Below are 20,041 nucleotides of genomic sequence, written 5' to 3'. Positions count from 1 at the left end.
GACAGGGACAAGAGAGACAAACAGAGACAGAGACACAGAGAGAGACAGAGAGACAGACAGAGAAAGAGAGAGAAAGAGAGAGAGAGAGAGAGAGAGAGAGAGAGAGAGAGAGAGAGAGAGAGGCAGAGAATGAGAAAGACAAAGATTCAGAAAATTGAAGATCCCTGCTACCTCTATGTTATGTCTCTACACCCAGCTTGTAAACTGGTCCCTATAAGTATCCATGTCCTTTTGTACCCAGATTATATATATGTAGTATTTCCAAAACAATATTGCTTCTGCTTTTTCTCTCCATCAGTTTTACCCTAGATGCTGGGAGAGCCCAGACTAGCAGCTCCCTGAGGGGCAGTGACTGTTTCCCTTTGTCTTTCTACCCCGAGCTTCCAGCATCCTGTCTGGCACTGAGTCTGTGCTCAGGTTATGTTTATGGAACATCTGAAGCTGTGGGGTTTAGTGTCAGGCAATTTCTTAGATTTTTATATATTTTCATGGGCCGTGAATTATCGGGCATCTTTCCATTCCTTTTCGTCCTGCTACTCTCTACGACCGCGACTTCTACGTCTTTCTCTTTGTCAGTATTGCTGTCTGCCTCATTCCTAAGGCGGAGGCAAGCTCCTTGAGGGTGGGGATGATGCCATTTTCCAGTCTGCATACCCTGCCCATGTTCATTTGTATTCTGTATGTACACGATACGTATTCACGATCATGACTTTCTTATTTTTGTTTTTCAGAATTTTCAGAACTTTCTCAAAGTATTGATTTGTTTGGTTTTTTAGATCTTCTCTCCTCTCCTCCCTTATATGTTCCCCCTTCTTCCCAACCTAAATAAAGAGTCATTCCTTATGACAATGAAGGAAAAGAAAAAGAAAAAGAAAAAAAGTCAGGGCTGTGTCTTCTGTGCAGCTGCTTCTGCATCCATAACATCGGGTGTTGTCCACTCTTTAAGCTCTATATAATTTATCTTCATACTCCCTTCGGGAGGACTTCTATAAGTGAGTTATTGTATGTTGTTGTCTAACTTTTCTATGGATATAATTCTGTTGTTCCACTTCATTTATGCAGGAACTTCTTCAGCCCAGGAGTACTTAAAATTTCAGTCATTCCGTACTAACTAGAATGCACTAGGAAGTAATTGGGGCAAAGTCGGAGAAATAATTCTTAGACGTAGTTGTAAAATCTGCCATTGGATTGGCTACAGGACCTTTTAAAAATTCTTAAAATGGATGTAGGAAAAAAAGGTTAATTGAGTGATTACTGCTCCAAGCACCGTGCTAAGTGTGGTGATATGTTCTACACCAAGGACCTCATATTCTAATCGAGGGAGAGAACACAAATAGGGCATTTAAAATAATGGCCTATCACCCAAACAGACATTTTCAACTTACCGAGACTCTCTTTTTCATTAAGGCTTTGTTCATACTGCTCTTGTAAAGCTTGAATCTGATCTTCTACTTGTCTCAACTTTTTTTGTTTATCTTTTAAGGTAGCCATGGTAGCATCAAGCTCAGCCTAGTTTAAAAAAAAAATGCTTTTAAAGGTTCCTCGAGGAGGGTGAAACTTGTCTTAACATTGTATTTGAGATGGAAATGTCTGGGATGGCATGGAAATTAGCATCTAACAATTGACTCTTGACAACATTTAGATTTATTTGTCAGGACTTTGCCATCTTGAGGAATAATTCTTGATTTCTTTAAAGATATCAAATATCCCCCATTAGACTTGTCAATGAAGTTAGATTATGGCACCTCCTAGGGGATCCTGAGCGGAGCAGCTAGTTCATTAAGGAATCAGATGCCACTTGTGATGTTTAAAAGAAATGAACCCAAGTTTGACAACTTTCTGCCTTTTTTTTTTTTAATGAAAAATCTGTGCTATGGGAAATAAGGATTCGGACTCTACGGGTGGGGCACTCCTGTGCTCCACTTAGTATTTTCCTTATTTTTATTTGACATAAGCAGGAATTTTTAACTTGGGCTCCATGGATTTGTATTTTAAATAGTTTGATCTTATTGCTGTTGTTCAGTCGTTTTAGTCGTGTCTAACTCTCTGTGACTCACTTGGGGTTTTCTTGGCAAAGCAACTGGCATGGTTAGCCATTCCTTCTCCAGATCACTGAGGCTGGTGGGCTATTCCCCTGATGTGTTCAAGGGGAATTGTTGAGATGAGAGCTGTGGGGTGGGAATGTGGCTTTCCTATTATCGAAAACATTGCAAAGGGAGCTGGTTAATATACCTGAGCAGCTCGGAGCTTTTGTCTTTTGGGTTCAACTTCCTTGACGACTCGAGAATACAAATCCATAGCTCTTACCCACATACACATAGATTTACATGCTTTGGATACTTTTTCTACTTTTTCAGGCAAAAAGTCGGGATTATTAATATATTTCTGGAGCTTTGCCAATACAATTGCCTTTATATTTTCTTTGTCATAGTCTAAAAGTCTTTTGAGGAAATTAGAATCCCCAAGAAGTTGTTTTGCCGTGGCCCAGTCAGGTCTGTAAGACACATTAAAATTCACATTAATAAAGATTTTATAAAGACATATAGAGAACATGTAAATAACTTAAAGACATGTATTAAGAATTTAAATTGAAACAATAAGGATAGGGATTAGATCTGTGGTATCTGTCAATAAGGCAACAAGCATTTATTAAACACCCATCATATGCCAGTCTTTGTGCTTCTTAGGGAACTCCCAGGTAAATAAATCTCTTTTACCAAGACAGATGAGAACTTCTCTGCAAACCATGTCTTAAAAGGTTGACTAGAGTAATGGCAAACACAAATAGAAATGGGGCCCCGGAATCATATATAAAGATCATTTTGGGTCATATCTTCACTTAGAAAAAAACATGCCTTAACAACACTTATGTTCTATTATATTTTACCTACTTTGTTAAATGTTTCTCCTCTTTTTAATTGTATATTTTAATTTTTTGTAATAATAGCTTTTTATTTTTCAATTACATTGAATTCCATATATTTCTCAATAACATCTTCATCTAGTTCCTCAGGAATCTTGTGGGTCACAATGTAGTATGAGGGCTGTTGGACACCTCAAGACAAGAGTATTCTAAGGGTGTCACTTTTCCAGGATCATGCAGCCAAAACTAAGTACCTTTTCCTGACTCCTCCTGGCTTTGAGACTCATTCTATATACACTTTGTCTAAGGAGCTTCTAGGTGAGTAATGATTTAAAAAAAGTAGGTAAGATCTATTAAAATTAGCACTTTATTTGACTATCCCAGTCTGGTATAAGCCCATAATCTCCCTGATTTATTGTCTCACTGACAAGTCCAAGTGCTTGAAGAAGTTTGATTTTGTCCTTGGACTAGAAAGGCTTTTATCTCTCTCTACTGAAGAGGTTTTTCCTAATGCTGATCTGCCTTGACTCAGGGGTTGTCTTCATGGAGGTCCCCAGAGCTTTGTCCCACACAAATGGGACTATGAGGAAATAGATTTGGAACCCGTAAGGAGCTCAGAGAATCTCCTCTTTTTATAGATGGGGAGCCTGAAGGACAGAAAATTTAATTGACTCCCGTGCAGTCTGAAATGGGATTTGAACCCTAGTACTCCCAACTCTGAGTGCCATGTCCTAGCTCCAATGCCTTTCACATAAATGGTAGAGATAAGTCATTTGGAACTGCTCACTTGGCATTTAGGAGAATGCAAATTGCTTCCATGACAGTCATGACCATATCTGGCGGCTTGGTGAAAACTCTGATTTCAGAAATATCTGCTTTGTCCAAAGAGTCCAGTGCTTTGTTGGCAGCATCTAGGGCTGGGAGAGCCTCCTCCAGATCCCGTTGAGCATCATCAGCTATGGCTTGGGTTTCTTCAGCTTTCACCTTGGCTACGGCTTCATCTTCTTTAATAATACAACGGACCTGGCGATGGAAATTCATCCAAAAATTTATTACCATTGTCTTAGGCATTTCAAAGACTTATCAGCCGCAATCTGATCAACTAAGCTTGACCCCTTCCTTCTTTTTTGTCCAGCAGATGGATAATTTCATGTAATAGTAGTGAAAATCAACTATTCTGCAAAAGAACAATGGGGGGAAGTACATACACAATATTCAGTTCATAATCACCCAAATGAAATGGAGTTTTCTTATGTCATTTTATTCTAGGTCATTTCTCCCATACTCAATGTTAGGACTGTGCTGATTCATTTTAAAGTATATATTTTATTTACAACTTTGAAAAATACCCAAGTGACTTAATTAAATGTAATTTGATTCACCGTTAATGATGTATAAAATATCTCGAGCCACATTTAATTAGATACGAATTAATTACTTTAGTCAAAATAGTATAAAATTAATTTTGGGTACCTGATCTGCTTGTTCCTGGTCCACAGACAATTTTTCCATCAAAGCTTCAACCTGCACTGATTTTTCTTTAAGAATTGGTTCTAAAGCTGAAAGATCTAATTTCATTTTGTCCACGAGCACGTTTGTCTCTAATAGCTTTGTTAAACCATTTTTCACTCGATCTCGAGCCTAGATAAGAATGCAAATATGTACTGATTGATTCTATGTATCATTTTGATAAATGTGCCCATCAGAGGATACTTTTCCCATTAATTATCCTAGAATTATTTTAGATATAAACATTCTTGGTCAATAACAGTCCCAAGCAAAATACATTAACATCAATTCTAAATGAAAAAAAATTAAGCAATTATCAGATGAACTAGAGATACTCTACAGAATTCTATCACATTCTTTTTTAAAGTTTTATTTTTTCCAATTACATGTAAAATTAATTTTAAACATTAAAAAAAATTTCCAAGTCCTCTCCCTTCCTCTCTCCTTTCATCATTCCCTGGGACATAAGCAATTTAATAGAGAGCATACATATGTAGTCAAGCAAAAAAAAATGTCCACATTAGCCATGTTATGAAAGAAAACACAGAATGAACAAAACAAGAAAAATAAAGAAAAAAATTTAAATATGTTTCAGTAAATAAAAAGCTATAATAAAAAAATAAAATATGTTTCAATCTGCATTCAGACTCATTCAGATTTCATTAGTTCTTTTTGTGGCAATGGATAGCATTTTTTCATCATAAGCCCTTTTGAATTGTCTTAGAACAATACATTGTTAAGAGCTGACCTTCATATACTGCTATTACTGCATACAATGATCTCCTAGCTCTGCTCATTTCACTTTGCATCAGTTCATACATGTTTTCCCAGATTTTTCAGAAAGCATTCTGCTCACCATTTCTTTCACTATAATATTGTTTCATCACAATCATATACTATATCTTGTCCAATTATTCCCCGATTAATGAGTATCCCCTCAGTTTCCAATTCTTTGCCTCCACAAAAACAGCTACCATAAATCCATAAGTATTTTTGTATATATAGGTACTTTTCCCTTAAAAAAAATCTCTCTGGGAAACAGATTTAGCAGTGGTATTACTAGGTCAAAGGATATATCTATATCTATTTATCTATCTATTTAGTTAGATAGATATTTACATAGATCTATATCTATACCTATATATATATAGCCATGGGTATAGTTCCAAATTATTCTCCAGAGTGATTGAATAGGTTCACAACTTCACTAATATTGCATTAATTTCCCAATTTTCTCACATTCCCTCCAATATTTGTTACTTTCTTTTCTTATAATCTGAAAGGTCTGAGGTAGTACCTCAAGAGTTGTTTTAATTTGCATTTCTCTAATCAATAATGATTTGGAGAATTTTTTATATGGTTCACTTATCAAGTGGTGAATGACTGGTAAGTTTCTTATAAAATTGCCTGAGTTTTTTATATAGTCAAGAAATGAGGCCTTTATCCAAGGAATCTTTCCTTGTAATCTTGGCTACATTGACTTTGTTTGTGCAAAAAGCTTTTCAAGTTAATGTAATCATAATTATCCATTTCACATCTCATTATGCTATTTCTTGTTTGGTCATAAATTCTTCCCTTTCCACAATTCTGACAGGTGGAATATTTCATCTCCTCTTTATGTTTAATCATATACCTATTCTAACCTTGTCTTGATATATGGTATGAAATGTTAGTCTAAACTTAATTTCTGTCAAACTACTTTCCATTTTTCCCAGTAATTTTATCAAATAGTGATTTCATGTCCCCAAAGCTTAAATATTTACATTAATCAAACACTAGGCTACTATGTCCATTTATCATCATGTATTATTCTGTGTATAATTAATTCTGTATGTTCTGTGTATAATATAATCTATTCCATTGATGCATCCTCTATTTCTTAGGTAGTAACAGATTATTCTGATGGTTACTACTTTGTATGTAATACATTTTGAGATCTGGAACTGCTGGACTACCTTCTTTCACATTTCTGTTTTTATTGATTCCTTTAGTATTCTTTATCTTTTATGGTAGTTTGATTGGTATGATACTGAATAAGCTAATTTATTTGGGTAAAATTACCATTTTTTAATATTGGCATGACCTATTCATGAGTAATTCACATTTCTTTGATTATTTAGATCAGGCTTTGTGTGAAAAGCATTTTATAATTATGTTTATATAGTTTCTGGGTTTGTCTTGGCAGGTAGATTCCCAAGTATTTTATATTACCTACATTTATTTTAAATAGAATTTCGCCTTCTATCTCTTTTTGACTTTCTAGACTTTGTTAGTAATATATTGAGAAATTCTCATGCTTTATGTGGGTTTATTTTATGCTGCAACTTTGCTGAAGTGTCAATTTTTTCAGTTTATTCAGAATATTTTTAGTTTGATTCTCTAGGATTTTCTAAGTATAGCATCATATGGCTTTCAAAGAATGTAATTTTTGTTTCCTTATTTCCTGTTTTAATTTCTTCAATTTCTTTTTCTTCTCTTATTGCTAGTACTAGCATTTTTAGTACACTATTGAAGAATATTAGTGATAATGGATATCCTTGTTCTTCTTCTTGGAAAGACTTCTAACTTGTTCTCATTACAGATGTCTGTTGATGGTTTTAGATAGATACTTCTTATCATTTTAAGTAAAACTTCATTTATCCTTTCACATTCAATATCAAACACAGTTCAATAATTTCCCTTGACCAAAATGTCTAGATTTATGAATAATAATTTTAATGTCTCAGGTAATTGCATTGTTCCTCCATTTTTAATTCCTTTGCTATCACAGCTACAACATTTGGTTTTGGGTCAAAATGGTTTTTAAGCAACTGAAATATTTTGGCCTGACATTGGAGAAATAAATTGAAAACTAAGGCATTCTTTGCATTCAGGGAATTCATATTTTAATTGGAAGATACAACACATACAGAAGGCTTTGTGTTATACTCAAACTGTGGCAAATTGAAAGGCCAGGAAATACACAAATTCTAGAACATAAAGTAGCATGGAATACGCCAAGGCCCTGATGACCATGGGGAACAAGGACAGTTTGGGTGGTCTGCCCCAACCTAGATGATTGCTCATCCAAGGGGTCTGGGTAGAGTGAGACTTTTGAGATGTCTTCAGCAAAGGTTGGGATGTAAGAGGTCACATCCAGTCAATAGTGGGAAACCTATACCAGTTGGGACCTGGGCAACGAAATATGTCAGGTTGTGATGGGGAAATCTAAGGAGTTTAGTTTCTTTTAGTGGTATAATGAGTTAATTTTTTAAAAAAAATCACAAATAACTGTTGGGAACTGGACAGTTATTTAAAAAAAAATAACTCTCTGGACTTCAACACCAGATCAATATTTTTCCCTCTTCTTTTATTTATCTTTTACAGAAGTTCCCCAATTATAATGTAAATGTCTTCCTTTTTGCTTATCTTTGTATTTCCAGTCCTTCAAACAATCTGACACATAGTAAGCACTTAATAAATGCTTGATTAATTAATTAATTACAAGCTTAAGTCCTACCAAGATTATTTTAATCAAAAATGAAAAGCTCTCCCTTCAGAAAGCTGAACTTACTGAAACCAACTGTTTCTTTTTTTCATTCAACATTAAGAGGTAAAGATTTATTAATTCCAAATAGGAAGTAGGTGTGGTATAATATCGCCGTCTCAGCTCTGCATAGTATCGATCAGCCATATTTGTCACACTCATGTGAATATCCACACACATCACTGAAAACTTTTCTTTTAATTCTGAGCTTCCAAGGTCAACATTTAAGAAAAATGTTTGTGATACAGAAAGAAGGGCTTCTCTGGGCCACTGTAAAGAAGAAAAGAAGAGTTTCAAAAATCTGTTTAAAAAATAAACAAAACTGATGTTCAATTTAATAGGACAGTAATAATACTTCAGTAAGATAGTGATTCAGTTCTATAGGTTTCTGAGAATAAGACATGAAATGATACCAGAATGATGGAAGTTGATTTCTATGACAAAGAGACCTGAGCTTCAATGGATAAATGATGGACAGAAACAGCTACACCCAAAGAAGGAACACTGGGAAACGAATGTGAACTATTTGCATTTTTGATTTTCTTCCCGAGTTATTTTTACCTTCTGAATCCAATTCTCCCTGTGCAACAGGAGAACTGTTCAGTTCTGCAAATATGTATTGTATCTAGGATATACTGCAACATATTTAACATATATAGGACTGCTTGCCATCTTGGGGGGGGGGTAGAGGGAGGGAGGGGAAAAATTGAAACATAAGCGAGTGCAAGGGGTAATGTTGTAAAAAATTACCCTGGCATGGATTCTGTCAATACAAAGTTATTATTAAATAAAATAAAATTAAAATAAAAAAAAAAAAGAAATGATACCAGAATGATTGCATTGCATATAAGTTCTACCTGTATCTTGAAACCACCTGAGAAATATTTTAAATGTGTCTATATTTTTATCTATTAATATATTATTATATATTATATAAACACATAACACATATAATCTATATCTATGAAAGACGCCTATTTTATGTCTTTGTCATCTTTTGCTTTCACTGTAATATATATTGTTTTAGCTCCAAAATTTGGAGACTATCTTTGCAATGTTCTCCAGCTTCTCCATTAAACTCTTCACTTTCTTTCCAAGTTTTCTTTAAGAATTCTAATTTTCCTTCTTTCTTTCTTTTATTCTTTTATGATGGTTTTCAGGCACCCTGAGGGACTTCTCATTTTCTGGGGTTCCATGTGTTTTGTTGTATTTTGTTTCTTCTTCTCCCCCCCCCCCCAAGAGTTTTCTTACCTTCTTTTCTCCCATTTGCTTTGTTATTGAAATAGAAGCCATTTTCTCCCTAGTCTTTTCTTTATTCTTTTTGCTGGTTTTCCTGTGGGAGTTTTATTTCCTTTTTATTCTTCTTTTACTTTATTTGAGGAAGATCTGCAGGGTTTAGTTCTCTCTTAATGAGAAATTTCTCTTTGGTTTCTTTTTTCTAGGACAGGTCTGTACTAATCTGGCTATTCCCAGGTATGACCTCATTATTGGAACATTTTCAACCATTAAATGAATGACAGTCAAATCTCATGCAATACAATATCTGGGGATTTCTGTTAAAAACAATCTAAATTCGGGCAGCTGGGTGGCACAGTGGATAGAGCACTAGCCCTGAAATCAGGAGGATCTGAGTTCAAACCTGACCTCCTAGCCGTATGACCCTGGACAAGTCATTTAACCCCAGTTGCCTCAGCCAAAAAAACAATTCTCCATAATATTCCATGGGAAGCTTTACTAACCTGTACAAACCAGTCAATTGTGCAACAGTTCACAAGGGATGGAAACATCCGACATCGAGAGCGGAAAGCTTCCCCAACAGGGCTCATACATAGCACGATATGCAGCTTCTGGCGAACTCGATTAATAAAAAACTGAAACACCTGATAAAGAAAATTAGAATCGTAACAATTATATCTGTCAAGGAAAGGGCCAGTGGTCAATATGTCCAGGGGCTGCATGCTAATGATTTTTCCAGCATTACATAGAAAAATTGAGTGTCATGGAAGGAAAAGATGGAAAATAAATGAGACATGTGGTGGCCTAGATCTCTTGTATTTTACACACATTCGTTCATAAGCACATCAACAACTCTGCAGGTATCAGTATTTTCATGTTCAAGTTATTTGCCCAATAGCTAGTGAGTGTTATAAGTAGATATTTGAACGCAGATCTCTTGCTATATATTTTATTAACTGCTTACCATGTGGCCCTATTCTCTGAGGACATAAAACAAAACAAAACAAATGGTTCCTGCCCCCAAGGAGTTTATATTCTAATGGGGGTCTACAACTTATACACAAGTGAATAATAGGTCATTTGAGGAATGGGAGAGCATGAATCTTTGGTAACCAGGGAAGACTTCATAGAAGAATAAGAAAAACACAGGAAATTAAAATGAAAATAAGGAATGGTTCCTTTAAAATGATGTAGCCCCTGAATGCCTTTACCCAACTTCAAGGTTATTACAACTTATTATATTATAATTATAACTTCTTTTAAAATTAAATCTATATAGTCAACATAAAATCGATTCTTGACTTGACTAAATTCTTCCTGCTGTTTGGTATCTTTCTAGAATGATTTTTCTTCAATTTTTTTTTTTTTTTTTTGACTCTTCAACTAGGGCCATCACTTGTACCAGGCAGCTTGCTCTGGCTTCTTTCCTCAGGCATCATGTGCTCTAAGAAGACTTTCTCATCTATTTTCTTCCCATGGGACACTGCTTCTCTGCTCTTCATGATTCGTTAATTAAGCTATTTGCTTTTTATCCACAATATTTTAGGACAAAAATGTGTGCATGAGAAAATACAAAGATCTGAGTTTTTGAATCTTGGGGATTCTGAGAGAGACTGAACTAGGAGGGAGGGGTTCATGGACCCCCTAGACAGTCTAGTGAAACCTGCAGACTCCTTCTCATACTATTGTTTTTAAATGTATAGAATAAAATATATTTGTAAAAGAAATATTCCAGGAAAAGGAAATCAATTAATTATTGAATGAAATCAGTTATTAAATGAAATATAATTATTAGAATCTTAAAAATTCTTCTTTTACTTTATTTGAGGAAGATCTGCAGGGGTTAGTTCTTTCTCTCATAATGAGAAATTTTTCTTTGGTTTCTTTTTTCTAGGACAGGTCTTTATTAATCTGGCTATTACCAGGTATGACCTGGGGCAATTTGTACAGAAAATCTGGCATTGTTTTGATGGCCTCGGACAAATTAAAGATTTCGTTGTAATTTTTCACTTGTGTCCAACTTTTTGTGACCCCATTTGGGGGTTTCTTGGCAAAGATTGTAGAGGGATTTGCCATTTCCTTCTCCAGCTCATGTTACAGACGGGGAAACTGAAGCAAACCCTGACCTGCCGAGGGTCACACAACCAGTACGTGTCTGAGTCCAGATTTGAACTCGGGAACATGAGATTTCCAGACTCCAGGCCTTTTACTCTGTGCATTATGGTACTCCTAGCTTCTCTAGGGTTTTCAGAATCAATATTTAAAAATCATTAGATATATGCATAACTTTACATTACTATCACATAAATTATTTGGAATGCTCATACTAATTGGCTAACAAGTAGCTTCGGGTATTTCGCTGGCATACATGAAGAAAGAGTCATAATCAAAATCTGGGCTTTTATTTAGAAACAAAACCCATTATGTTTCTCACATTTGCTATTTTGACATGCTATGCAATTTGCAGATGGTTTAAAGTAAGGAGGGTTACTTAACACATTGAACTTCAGAGTCAGGGTACAAAGCTCTCACTGGGTTAGAACAGTGTGCTGAATTTAATTAGATTCGACTTAATGGGGACAAATGCAATGTCTTACATTTGAGTTCCAAAAACTAACTGCATGAATCTAGGATGGGGGAGGTCTAGCTAGATAATGGTTTGAGTGAAAAGTGAGCTTTAATGAGTCAAGACAAAAAAAAATCTGACCTAGAATATGTCATCAGGAGAGAAATAAGAGTTGAGAAGAAGGTAAATGACACTCCATGAACTCTGTCCAAGATAAAACACATCAGAAGTATTGTATCTGTCATGGGGCAAGACTTGGACAAACACAGGAGTGTTTGGAAGAGGACGATCGTGATATCATATGAAGAAAGGCTGAAGAAAATGTGAAAATTTTAGTGGCTAACAAAACAGGTAGGAGGGGAAGGGAATAAGCATTTATTAAGCACCTCCTAATAAGCTCAAGAAGGAAATGGCAAACCAGTCCAGTATTTTTGCCAAGAAAACCCCAAATGGGATCATGGAGATTTGGACTACCAGACAATAACAGCAAATGAGACAACCTAGGGAAAATGCTTTGCAAACCTTACTCGGCTATGCAAAGATAAATTTGCACCACCACCATCATCATTATCATTGCTTTTCTTACCTCATCTCTGTTGCCCTCTACAATTCCTGCTTCTTTCGCTTTTGGCCTTGTGGCTGCCATGACATATTCCAACTCATCTTTTTCAAATAGATTTGGTACTTCCCCTGAGTTCAGAATATTGTTAATGTCTTCCAGGAACTCTTCCACAACAATCTATGGGATAGAATGGTTGAGAATTATGAGATTAACACCTAACTTTGCATCCATGACCACCAGCTACTAACCCATCATCACACATTTCTAACTGTGGAAAAGGCAAACACAAGCAAGATAGAACTCCTGCCCTTAGGGAACTTATAGTCTAGTAGTAGATATAACTGTGATAAAAAATAAAATATGATATCAATAACAGCTCATACTTTCCTAGCACAATGGTTTTGTCAAAGAACTTCCCTCCCAAACTAACAGCCATTATTAACCCTATTTTACAGCTGGAGAAACTGAGGCTCAGAAAAGTCAAAATTGGCATTCAATCTCTCTAGATCTTCTAATTTGTAGATTCTCTGGACTTTCTACTAGCAAAATACTATGGGAGAGTTGTGGAGTAAAGTCCTTTTCTGATTGAAGGGAATCAGGGAAGGCATCCAGGAGAAGGTAGCATAAGTTAAGCTTTAAAGGATAAATAGGAATCAAAAACCAGATATGGAAATAGACATGGCAATTATGATCTCTGTCTTTCCTATCCCTGGTAGTTTTCTCTACATAGGATTGTTAGCTCCTTGCTCAGCTTCTCAATTGAGGACTGGAATCCACTATATTGACTTTCTATTTTTAAAAAATCTATTTTTAAATTTTTATTTTTATGTCACCTTAATTCCCTCTGGTATCTCTCCCTTTCCTTTTCCAGAGATCCCTCCCATATAATTAAGAATTAAAAAAAAAAGAAACAAGAAAAAAGAGGAAGAGAAAAAAACCCAATATATTGACAAAAATCTGAAAATAATTGTAATGTCCAACTCTCATGGACTCCCCATCTCTCATTACATTACACTCAAGAGGATAATACAACTGATCAAAATAATGTCAAATTATTATCAAAAATCATTTACAGTAGGGGGCAATGGATAAAGTGCTAGACCTAGTGAATTCAGTTTCAGTCTTAGCCTCTTATTAGCTATGTGAGCTTAAACAAGCCACTGACCACTTTTTGCCTCAGTTTTCTTACCTGCAAAAAATGGATAATAATAGTCTCTATAGTGATTGTGCAGATATTTGTAAAATATTTTGCAAACTCTTTAAAGTATTATAAAAATGCTGGCTCTCATTATTTACCACTATGTAAAATACTTCTCCACAAAGAAATGATTTTGAGCTATCTGTGCTCAAAGTAGAAGGTCTAGATTTGCATTTCATTGGTACAGTGGACAAAGAACTTTTCCCAATTCCAGGTCAGCTCCTTCTCTAAAAATGACTCATGGAACCCTGAGATGTTAAGTGATTTGTTCAGGCTCACATAGGTAGCCTAGGTTTTTGTCTTTGTTCTAGAAGGTGATCAATGTATCAAGGAGGTTTTGCCATGATATGCAAGTGGATTTCAGCGAGAGAAGGTTGTGCAAAATCACCAGTTCATTTTCCCTCCAGAACCATCTGGGTCCAGTATAGATCAGGAGGCCCAGAGATAGTCCTGGAAGCAGAGCTAATGTCAGAGGTAGGCTTGGAATCCCAGTGCGCTTGGTTTGGAAGCCAGTGCTCTAGCCACTCTACCACAGCAGCCTCTCTTATCCAGAATAGTATAATATAATAAATAATATATTAATCGACATTCCCAGTGACTATTATTTAAGCTGTTTAAACACACCTGGGTATCGGTGAAAAGGAAAACCATGTCTTTGTCTTCCACACCTGCCATTTTATAAAGCTTCCTCAGATCATCATGAAAACTCTCGTAGTTATAGCCCCGACTGAGCTCAATCTGAAAACACTTATAGCCGCAGATGTGAGAGGCCAGCCTGGTCAGAGACTGTTTCCCTGTCCCGCCGACTCCGACGAGCAGAGAGTTTCCCCTTTCCTGGCGAATCATCCGAGCAATCCTGCACAAAGAGAAGGACTATGTGTGATTATTTCCACCTTTAGGACCACAAACCATGGGCTCTGAGGCTTGGGCACGAACATCCCCAGAGGGAATTTTGCTGGAACGATGGAGCTCTGATTATCTGCAGAATGTCCGGCCTAGAGGGGACTTCAGAGCCTGCCTGGGGTGACCCCTGACTTTAGCCATGAAGTAATGAGTTTAGCCAGGAAGTCGGGAGCAGAAGGCAGGACTTCTGACTCATGGCCTGATGCCTTTCCTATTTCTTCCTCCTTCAGGTCTCATTCCTGGGTTTCCTTGTTGCTCCTGGTCTGCCCTTCCTGCATAGGTACCTCAATGCCCTTCTCATTTCTGGAGCCCGTATCTTTTTAGGTCCATTCTCATGGAGTTCAGCATCTAGTTTCTTAGTCCCTGCTGATGGATTTCTCACTAATCTCAGATACTGCAAGAATCTTTGTCTTCTCTCTAATATATACTGGCTGTTTTCCTTTTATATAAAAGATGCTTTTTCTTCTTCTGGTTTATTCATTTTCATTCATGTCTGATCTTGTGACCCCATTTGGGGTGTTTTCTTTTTTTTTGGCAAGGACACTTGAGGGATTTACTATTTCCTTCTCCAAGTCATTTTACAGATGTGAAACTGAGGCAAACAGGCTTAAGTGACTTGTCCAGGGTCATACAGCAAGTAAATATTTAAGGCTGGATTTGGTCTCCTAACTTCTAAAGGATGATTTCCCTCAAAATTCAGTCCTATTCTTTTTCTCTACGTTTTATCAACTACCAGCTCTATGCCAACATCTCCCAAATCTCTATGTTCAGTCCTGACAATGTCCAAATGGGCTTTTCACCACCTGCCCCTTCTATAAAATGAGGTTGGACGTGAACTGAATAAGAGAAAAATATTATCTTAGATCACATTTAGGAAACTACACAGTCCTTTCCATGATCCAAAGTTCCTTTCTGTCATGAAAGTTCATTATTTTGGGGAAGTTAGGTGGTGCAGTGGATAGAGCACCAGCCCTGAAGTCCGGAGGACCTGAGTTCAAATCTGTACTCAGTCACTTAACACTTCCTGGCTGTGGGGCCCTGGGCAAGTCACTTCACCTCAATTGCCTCAGCAAAACAAAAGTTCATTATTTTTTAAAACATCAATATTCTTTTAAAAAAGTTTAAAAATATTTATTGATGTTCTTTTTTGTTTTTTTATATCATTAACATTTCCTTCAGTTCTTTCCCTTTTTCCTCTCAGAGAGCTACCCATATAACAAATAATATTTTACCCTATAAAACAAATACCTATAGCAATACCCCATCTAACAAAAAACATCAAAAACAAAAAGGAGAAAAATAATAAAAACTTATCAATAGTCTAGGAATGTCTGAAAATATGTGCAATGTACCATATTCAATCTACAACCCCTACAAAAGGGTAAGTGGTGAAGTAATACCAATATACTATCACTGATAGCTGGGAATCATAGAATGCTATGATTTCCAGAAGAAACACAATTGTGCGTGACCTAAAGAATAATGAAAATATACTGTACACCATAATCAATTATGTCTTGCATGTAAGAGATTCAAGGATAAGTTTAAGTAGAAAAGTTTGTGGGGTAGCCTCAATTTCCTCATCTGTAAAATGGGGAATAGACATCGAGGGCAGTGGATAGAGAGATGGCCTTAGTGCAGATAACCTGGGTTCAAACCTCACCTCTTACACAAATCATTTAGCCTCAAAGTGTGCTAGACATCTTTTAAAGCCCAGAATTTCCAATACTAATTAAATCCCAGATCCAGTTCTTGTCCCTATCCCAAATCATATATTTAGTACCTTCCTCACAGAGTTCTGATGGGCCTCAAATGAAACAATGGATATAAGGCACTAGGAAAATCTTCATATATCATGGATTTTGGGCTAAAAAGACTTTGGAGTTTGAGTTCAGTGTTTTGCACATAGTAGGTACTTAAATGTTCATTCATTTTTCATTGATGAGGAAATGGAGACACATTGAGATTCACATAGCTGGTAGGTTTCCAAAATAAAATTTGAATGTAAATCTTGATCCCATGTTCTGTGCCCTAACCATTATACTTTAGGATGAATGCATGGAATGGAGTGAAAAAATAGTTAGCAATTTCTACATTCTGGTCTATCTAAATGTTCTTTACACTAAATAAAATAGCAGAAAGTAGAACCTGGCTTTGCCCAGAAGACACTATAGAGAGGGCATTATATGTTGCCAATCTCTCCAATACTGGTCATTCTCTCTTCTGCCTCTGATTCACGGGGACAAGGGGCATCAGAGGCACATTGGCCCGTTTCTTACCATTATCAGTCTCTCCACACCAGATTTTGGTCATTTTTTGACCTCCAAGATGTGCTACTGGATGGAAAGAATTTAAGAGGAAATGGACATCGCAAGGAAGGCCCAAATAAACTGGACCTCACCAAGAAAAAATGACCCTGTCACATGAGGAACACTCAAGGGAAATAATTCATTTTCTGAAAGAGTATTAGATGAAAGAGAGGCTAGAATTATTGCTCAAAATCCTAGAAGGAAGAATTGTGGCCAGGGAGTGGAAATTCTAGGGGGGAAGATTCTGGTTCGGAGGGGTAGACAAGGGAACGGATCGTCTTGTAGGGCAGTGAGATCCCTGTCACTGGGGGGTACAGCAGCTAGATTCCAATCCAGGTCTCTTGGCTCTAAGCTAGCACAATGGAGCCTTCCGGTACCTTGACACGTGCTCGATGGCATCCTGGAAGAACACCAATTTTACTTCTTTAGAAGTCATTATGTTGTAATCATCAAGGTAATCTTGTAAAACTGAAGCTATCTTACGCATATCGAACAGGTCTTCATAGAGGCGATCGGCTTTTTCAACACCAATCTGTGGCCGAAGAATTGAGAAAGAAGAATCAATAATACAAATAAGCGTGCAAAAACACGTATGTACAGGTGTGGAATGGGAAGAGTTTAAAAAGAAGCAGTGACATAATACACACATATATACACACATGCAAGCCCATGTACACACATACTTACATACGTGTCTTGTACCTTCCAGGCACTAGCTAGGGATACAAAAAAGCCCTCAAAGAGCTCACAATATAATGGTGCAAATGAATGGGGAAAAAAGCATTTATGGAGTGTCTACTAAATGCAGAGTACTGTCCCAAGTGCTGGATTTACAGATACATACATAAATATATTGGTGGTTGTTGGATTGTTTTTAGTATGTCCAGCTCTTTGTGACTCCATTTAGAATCTTTTTGACAGAGATAATGGACTGCTTTGCCATTTCCTTTTCTAGCCCATTTTACAAATGAGAAAATGGAAGCAAAGAGAATTAAATGACTTGCCCAGGATCTCACAGCTATTAAATGTCTGAGGCTAAATTTGAACTGAGGAAGATGAGTTTTCCTGACTTCAGGTCTGTTATTCTATGGACTGTGCCATCTAACTCTCTCTCTCTCTCTCTCTCTCTCTCTCTCTCTCTCTCTCATACACACCCACACACCCACACACAGATAGCCATTTAATTATCTGTCTTTGTTAAATAATTTTCATAGTATTATAGCATAAAGACTTGGGACTTAAGTGCTCATGTTGTAACAAACTTTTATTAAACATAGAGCATTGCATTTGAAGCTAGCTACAAAAATGAATGATAAATTTTATTCATAAGACAGTATTCTAATGGGACAGAAAACATTTGCACAAAAGCTCTCATACAAATTAGAAAATGCTACAAATATGGAGATGTTTCAAACAAAATGATGAGAGAAATCCTAGGGGGAAGCTAAATTTAAGATATTTTGCTTTCAATCCTAAAAGCTTCATTTTTGAAATTGAGGAGAAAATCATACCCAAAAAGCAGAAAATACATTTTTGTAAGTCTGCAGACCTCAGTGATGTCAGTGTCACATACTTGCCTTTATAAAATCTCCAAATATGACTGGTTTATTGATAAAATGGTCTTGATCAATTGGAATGGCAAAATGCTTGCCTGTAAAACATTCAAAAACAGACAATTTAGTTATACAAAATATTGTTACACATATTACTAAATGACTAAATCAGATAAAATGATATCAACAAATTTAGCACTTTAGTTAATAGCATTAGTGATGAGGAGAAAAAAAAAAACATGTGCAAAGAGAAATATATTGGACCAGTTTAAGTTAGCATAGATAACGGTATTCTAGTGGGAAAGGGACCTCAGAGGCCATCCACTTTAACATATACCTGAAGAAGGCCCTCCATGATTCTGTGTTTAATTTGGTCTTCAAAAAAGTTCTTCTGAACAAACTCCCAAAGATTGATACTATTGGAGCATGATATGCTAGACTCCAAGGCTAATAGAATAATAGTAGGTACACAGTGGGTAGTGCGCAAGCCCTGGAATTAGGAGGACCTGAGTTCAAATATGACCTCAGATACTTACTAACTGTGTGACTCTGGGCAACCCTGTTTGCCTCAATATACTCATCTGTAAAATGAAGATAATAACAGCATCTATTTCTCAGGATTGTTGTAAGGATTAAGCTAAATAAAGTTTGTAAAATGTTTTGAAACCTTAATAACATGATATAAATGCTATCCTTTGGTAAATGAAGCAAGTGCTCTAAATGCCAAAGTCTCTGCTGCCCCTTCTCTGATACTCCATTGATTGTTACAAGGATGAAAGAATTCAAGTCAAAAGATGAATTGTCAGTTCTTAGAGATCAATTAAATATATTTCCCTAATAAAACTGCAAGGGTTTAACAGGGAAAGTCAGAGTCAATAAACATTTATTAAGCATTTATTATATGCTGGGTACTGGAGATGGAAAGGCAAAAGATAGTTCCTGTCCTCGAGGGGGAAGGCAGGGAAGGGACAGCACGACAGACACCATTATAAAGAAACTATAGAAAGGAGAAATAGGAAGAAACAGAGGTTAAAGTTACAGTTAATAAAAGGTTAATAAAGTTATGAGAGAATGGGAACCATAGTCAACCATATCAATAACAAAACCATCAGAAATCATATGATAATCTCAATAGATGCAGAAAAAGATTTTGCCAAAGTACAGCACCTATTCTTATTAAAAAACATTAGAAAGCATAGGGATAAAGGAAGTTTTCCTTAAAATAATAAGCAGCATCTATTTAAGTTAGAACCATCAGAAACCATTATTTGTAATGGAGAGAAGCATTCCCAATAAGATCAAGGGTGAAACAAGGATACCCATTATCACCTCTATTATTCAACATTGTACTAGAAATGTTGGCTGTAGCGATGAGATATGAAAAAGAAATTAAAGGAATTAGAATAGGCAATGAGGAGACAAAACTCTCACTCTTTTCATATGATATATTTAAGGAATCCTAGAAAATCACCCAAAACCTATTTGAAACAATTGATAGCTTTAGCAAAGTTGCAGGATATAAAATAAACCCACACAAATCATCAGCATTTCTATATACTGCTGACAAAATTCAGCAGCAGTAGAGAAATTCCATTTAAAATAATTGTAGACAAGATAAAATATTTGGACATTTACCTGTCATCACAAACCCAAGAACTATATGAATATAATTAAAACACTTCTCACACAAATAAAGTCAGATCTAAACAAATGGAAACATGTCAATTGCTCATGGTTAGGCTGAACTAAAATAATAAAAATGACAATGATAAATGTTAGAGGCATTGTTGATGCAGGGTGAAATGATCCAACCATT

The 20,041-nt window shown here is 36.1% G+C and overlaps 1 protein-coding gene across 1 annotated transcript in view; it reads right to left on the bottom strand.

Moving 5' to 3' along the window:
- The window catches only part of DNAH6 (dynein axonemal heavy chain 6), a 206,349-nt gene that overhangs the window by 88,222 nt on the left and 98,086 nt on the right, over positions 1-20,041 (bottom strand). The window contains exons 46-55 of the mRNA XM_051974340.1: positions 18,250-18,323; positions 17,050-17,204; positions 14,085-14,316; positions 12,287-12,439; positions 9,638-9,778; positions 7,926-8,168; positions 4,337-4,504; positions 3,651-3,886; positions 2,233-2,494; positions 1,386-1,509 (exon numbers count right to left, since the gene is read on the bottom strand). Coding sequence (XP_051830300.1) covers positions 1,386-1,509; positions 2,233-2,494; positions 3,651-3,886; positions 4,337-4,504; positions 7,926-8,168; positions 9,638-9,778; positions 12,287-12,439; positions 14,085-14,316; positions 17,050-17,204; positions 18,250-18,323 — 1,788 coding nt within the window. The remainder of the gene's footprint in view (positions 1-1,385; positions 1,510-2,232; positions 2,495-3,650; positions 3,887-4,336; positions 4,505-7,925; positions 8,169-9,637; positions 9,779-12,286; positions 12,440-14,084; positions 14,317-17,049; positions 17,205-18,249; positions 18,324-20,041) is intronic.

This window comes from Antechinus flavipes, chromosome 2 (genome assembly GCF_016432865.1).
Source record: "Antechinus flavipes isolate AdamAnt ecotype Samford, QLD, Australia chromosome 2, AdamAnt_v2, whole genome shotgun sequence".
NCBI classification, from domain to species: Eukaryota; Metazoa; Chordata; class Mammalia; order Dasyuromorphia; family Dasyuridae; genus Antechinus; species Antechinus flavipes.
Note: the sequence above shows the minus strand (reverse complement) of the source record. Positions and strands in the feature narration are given on the sequence as shown.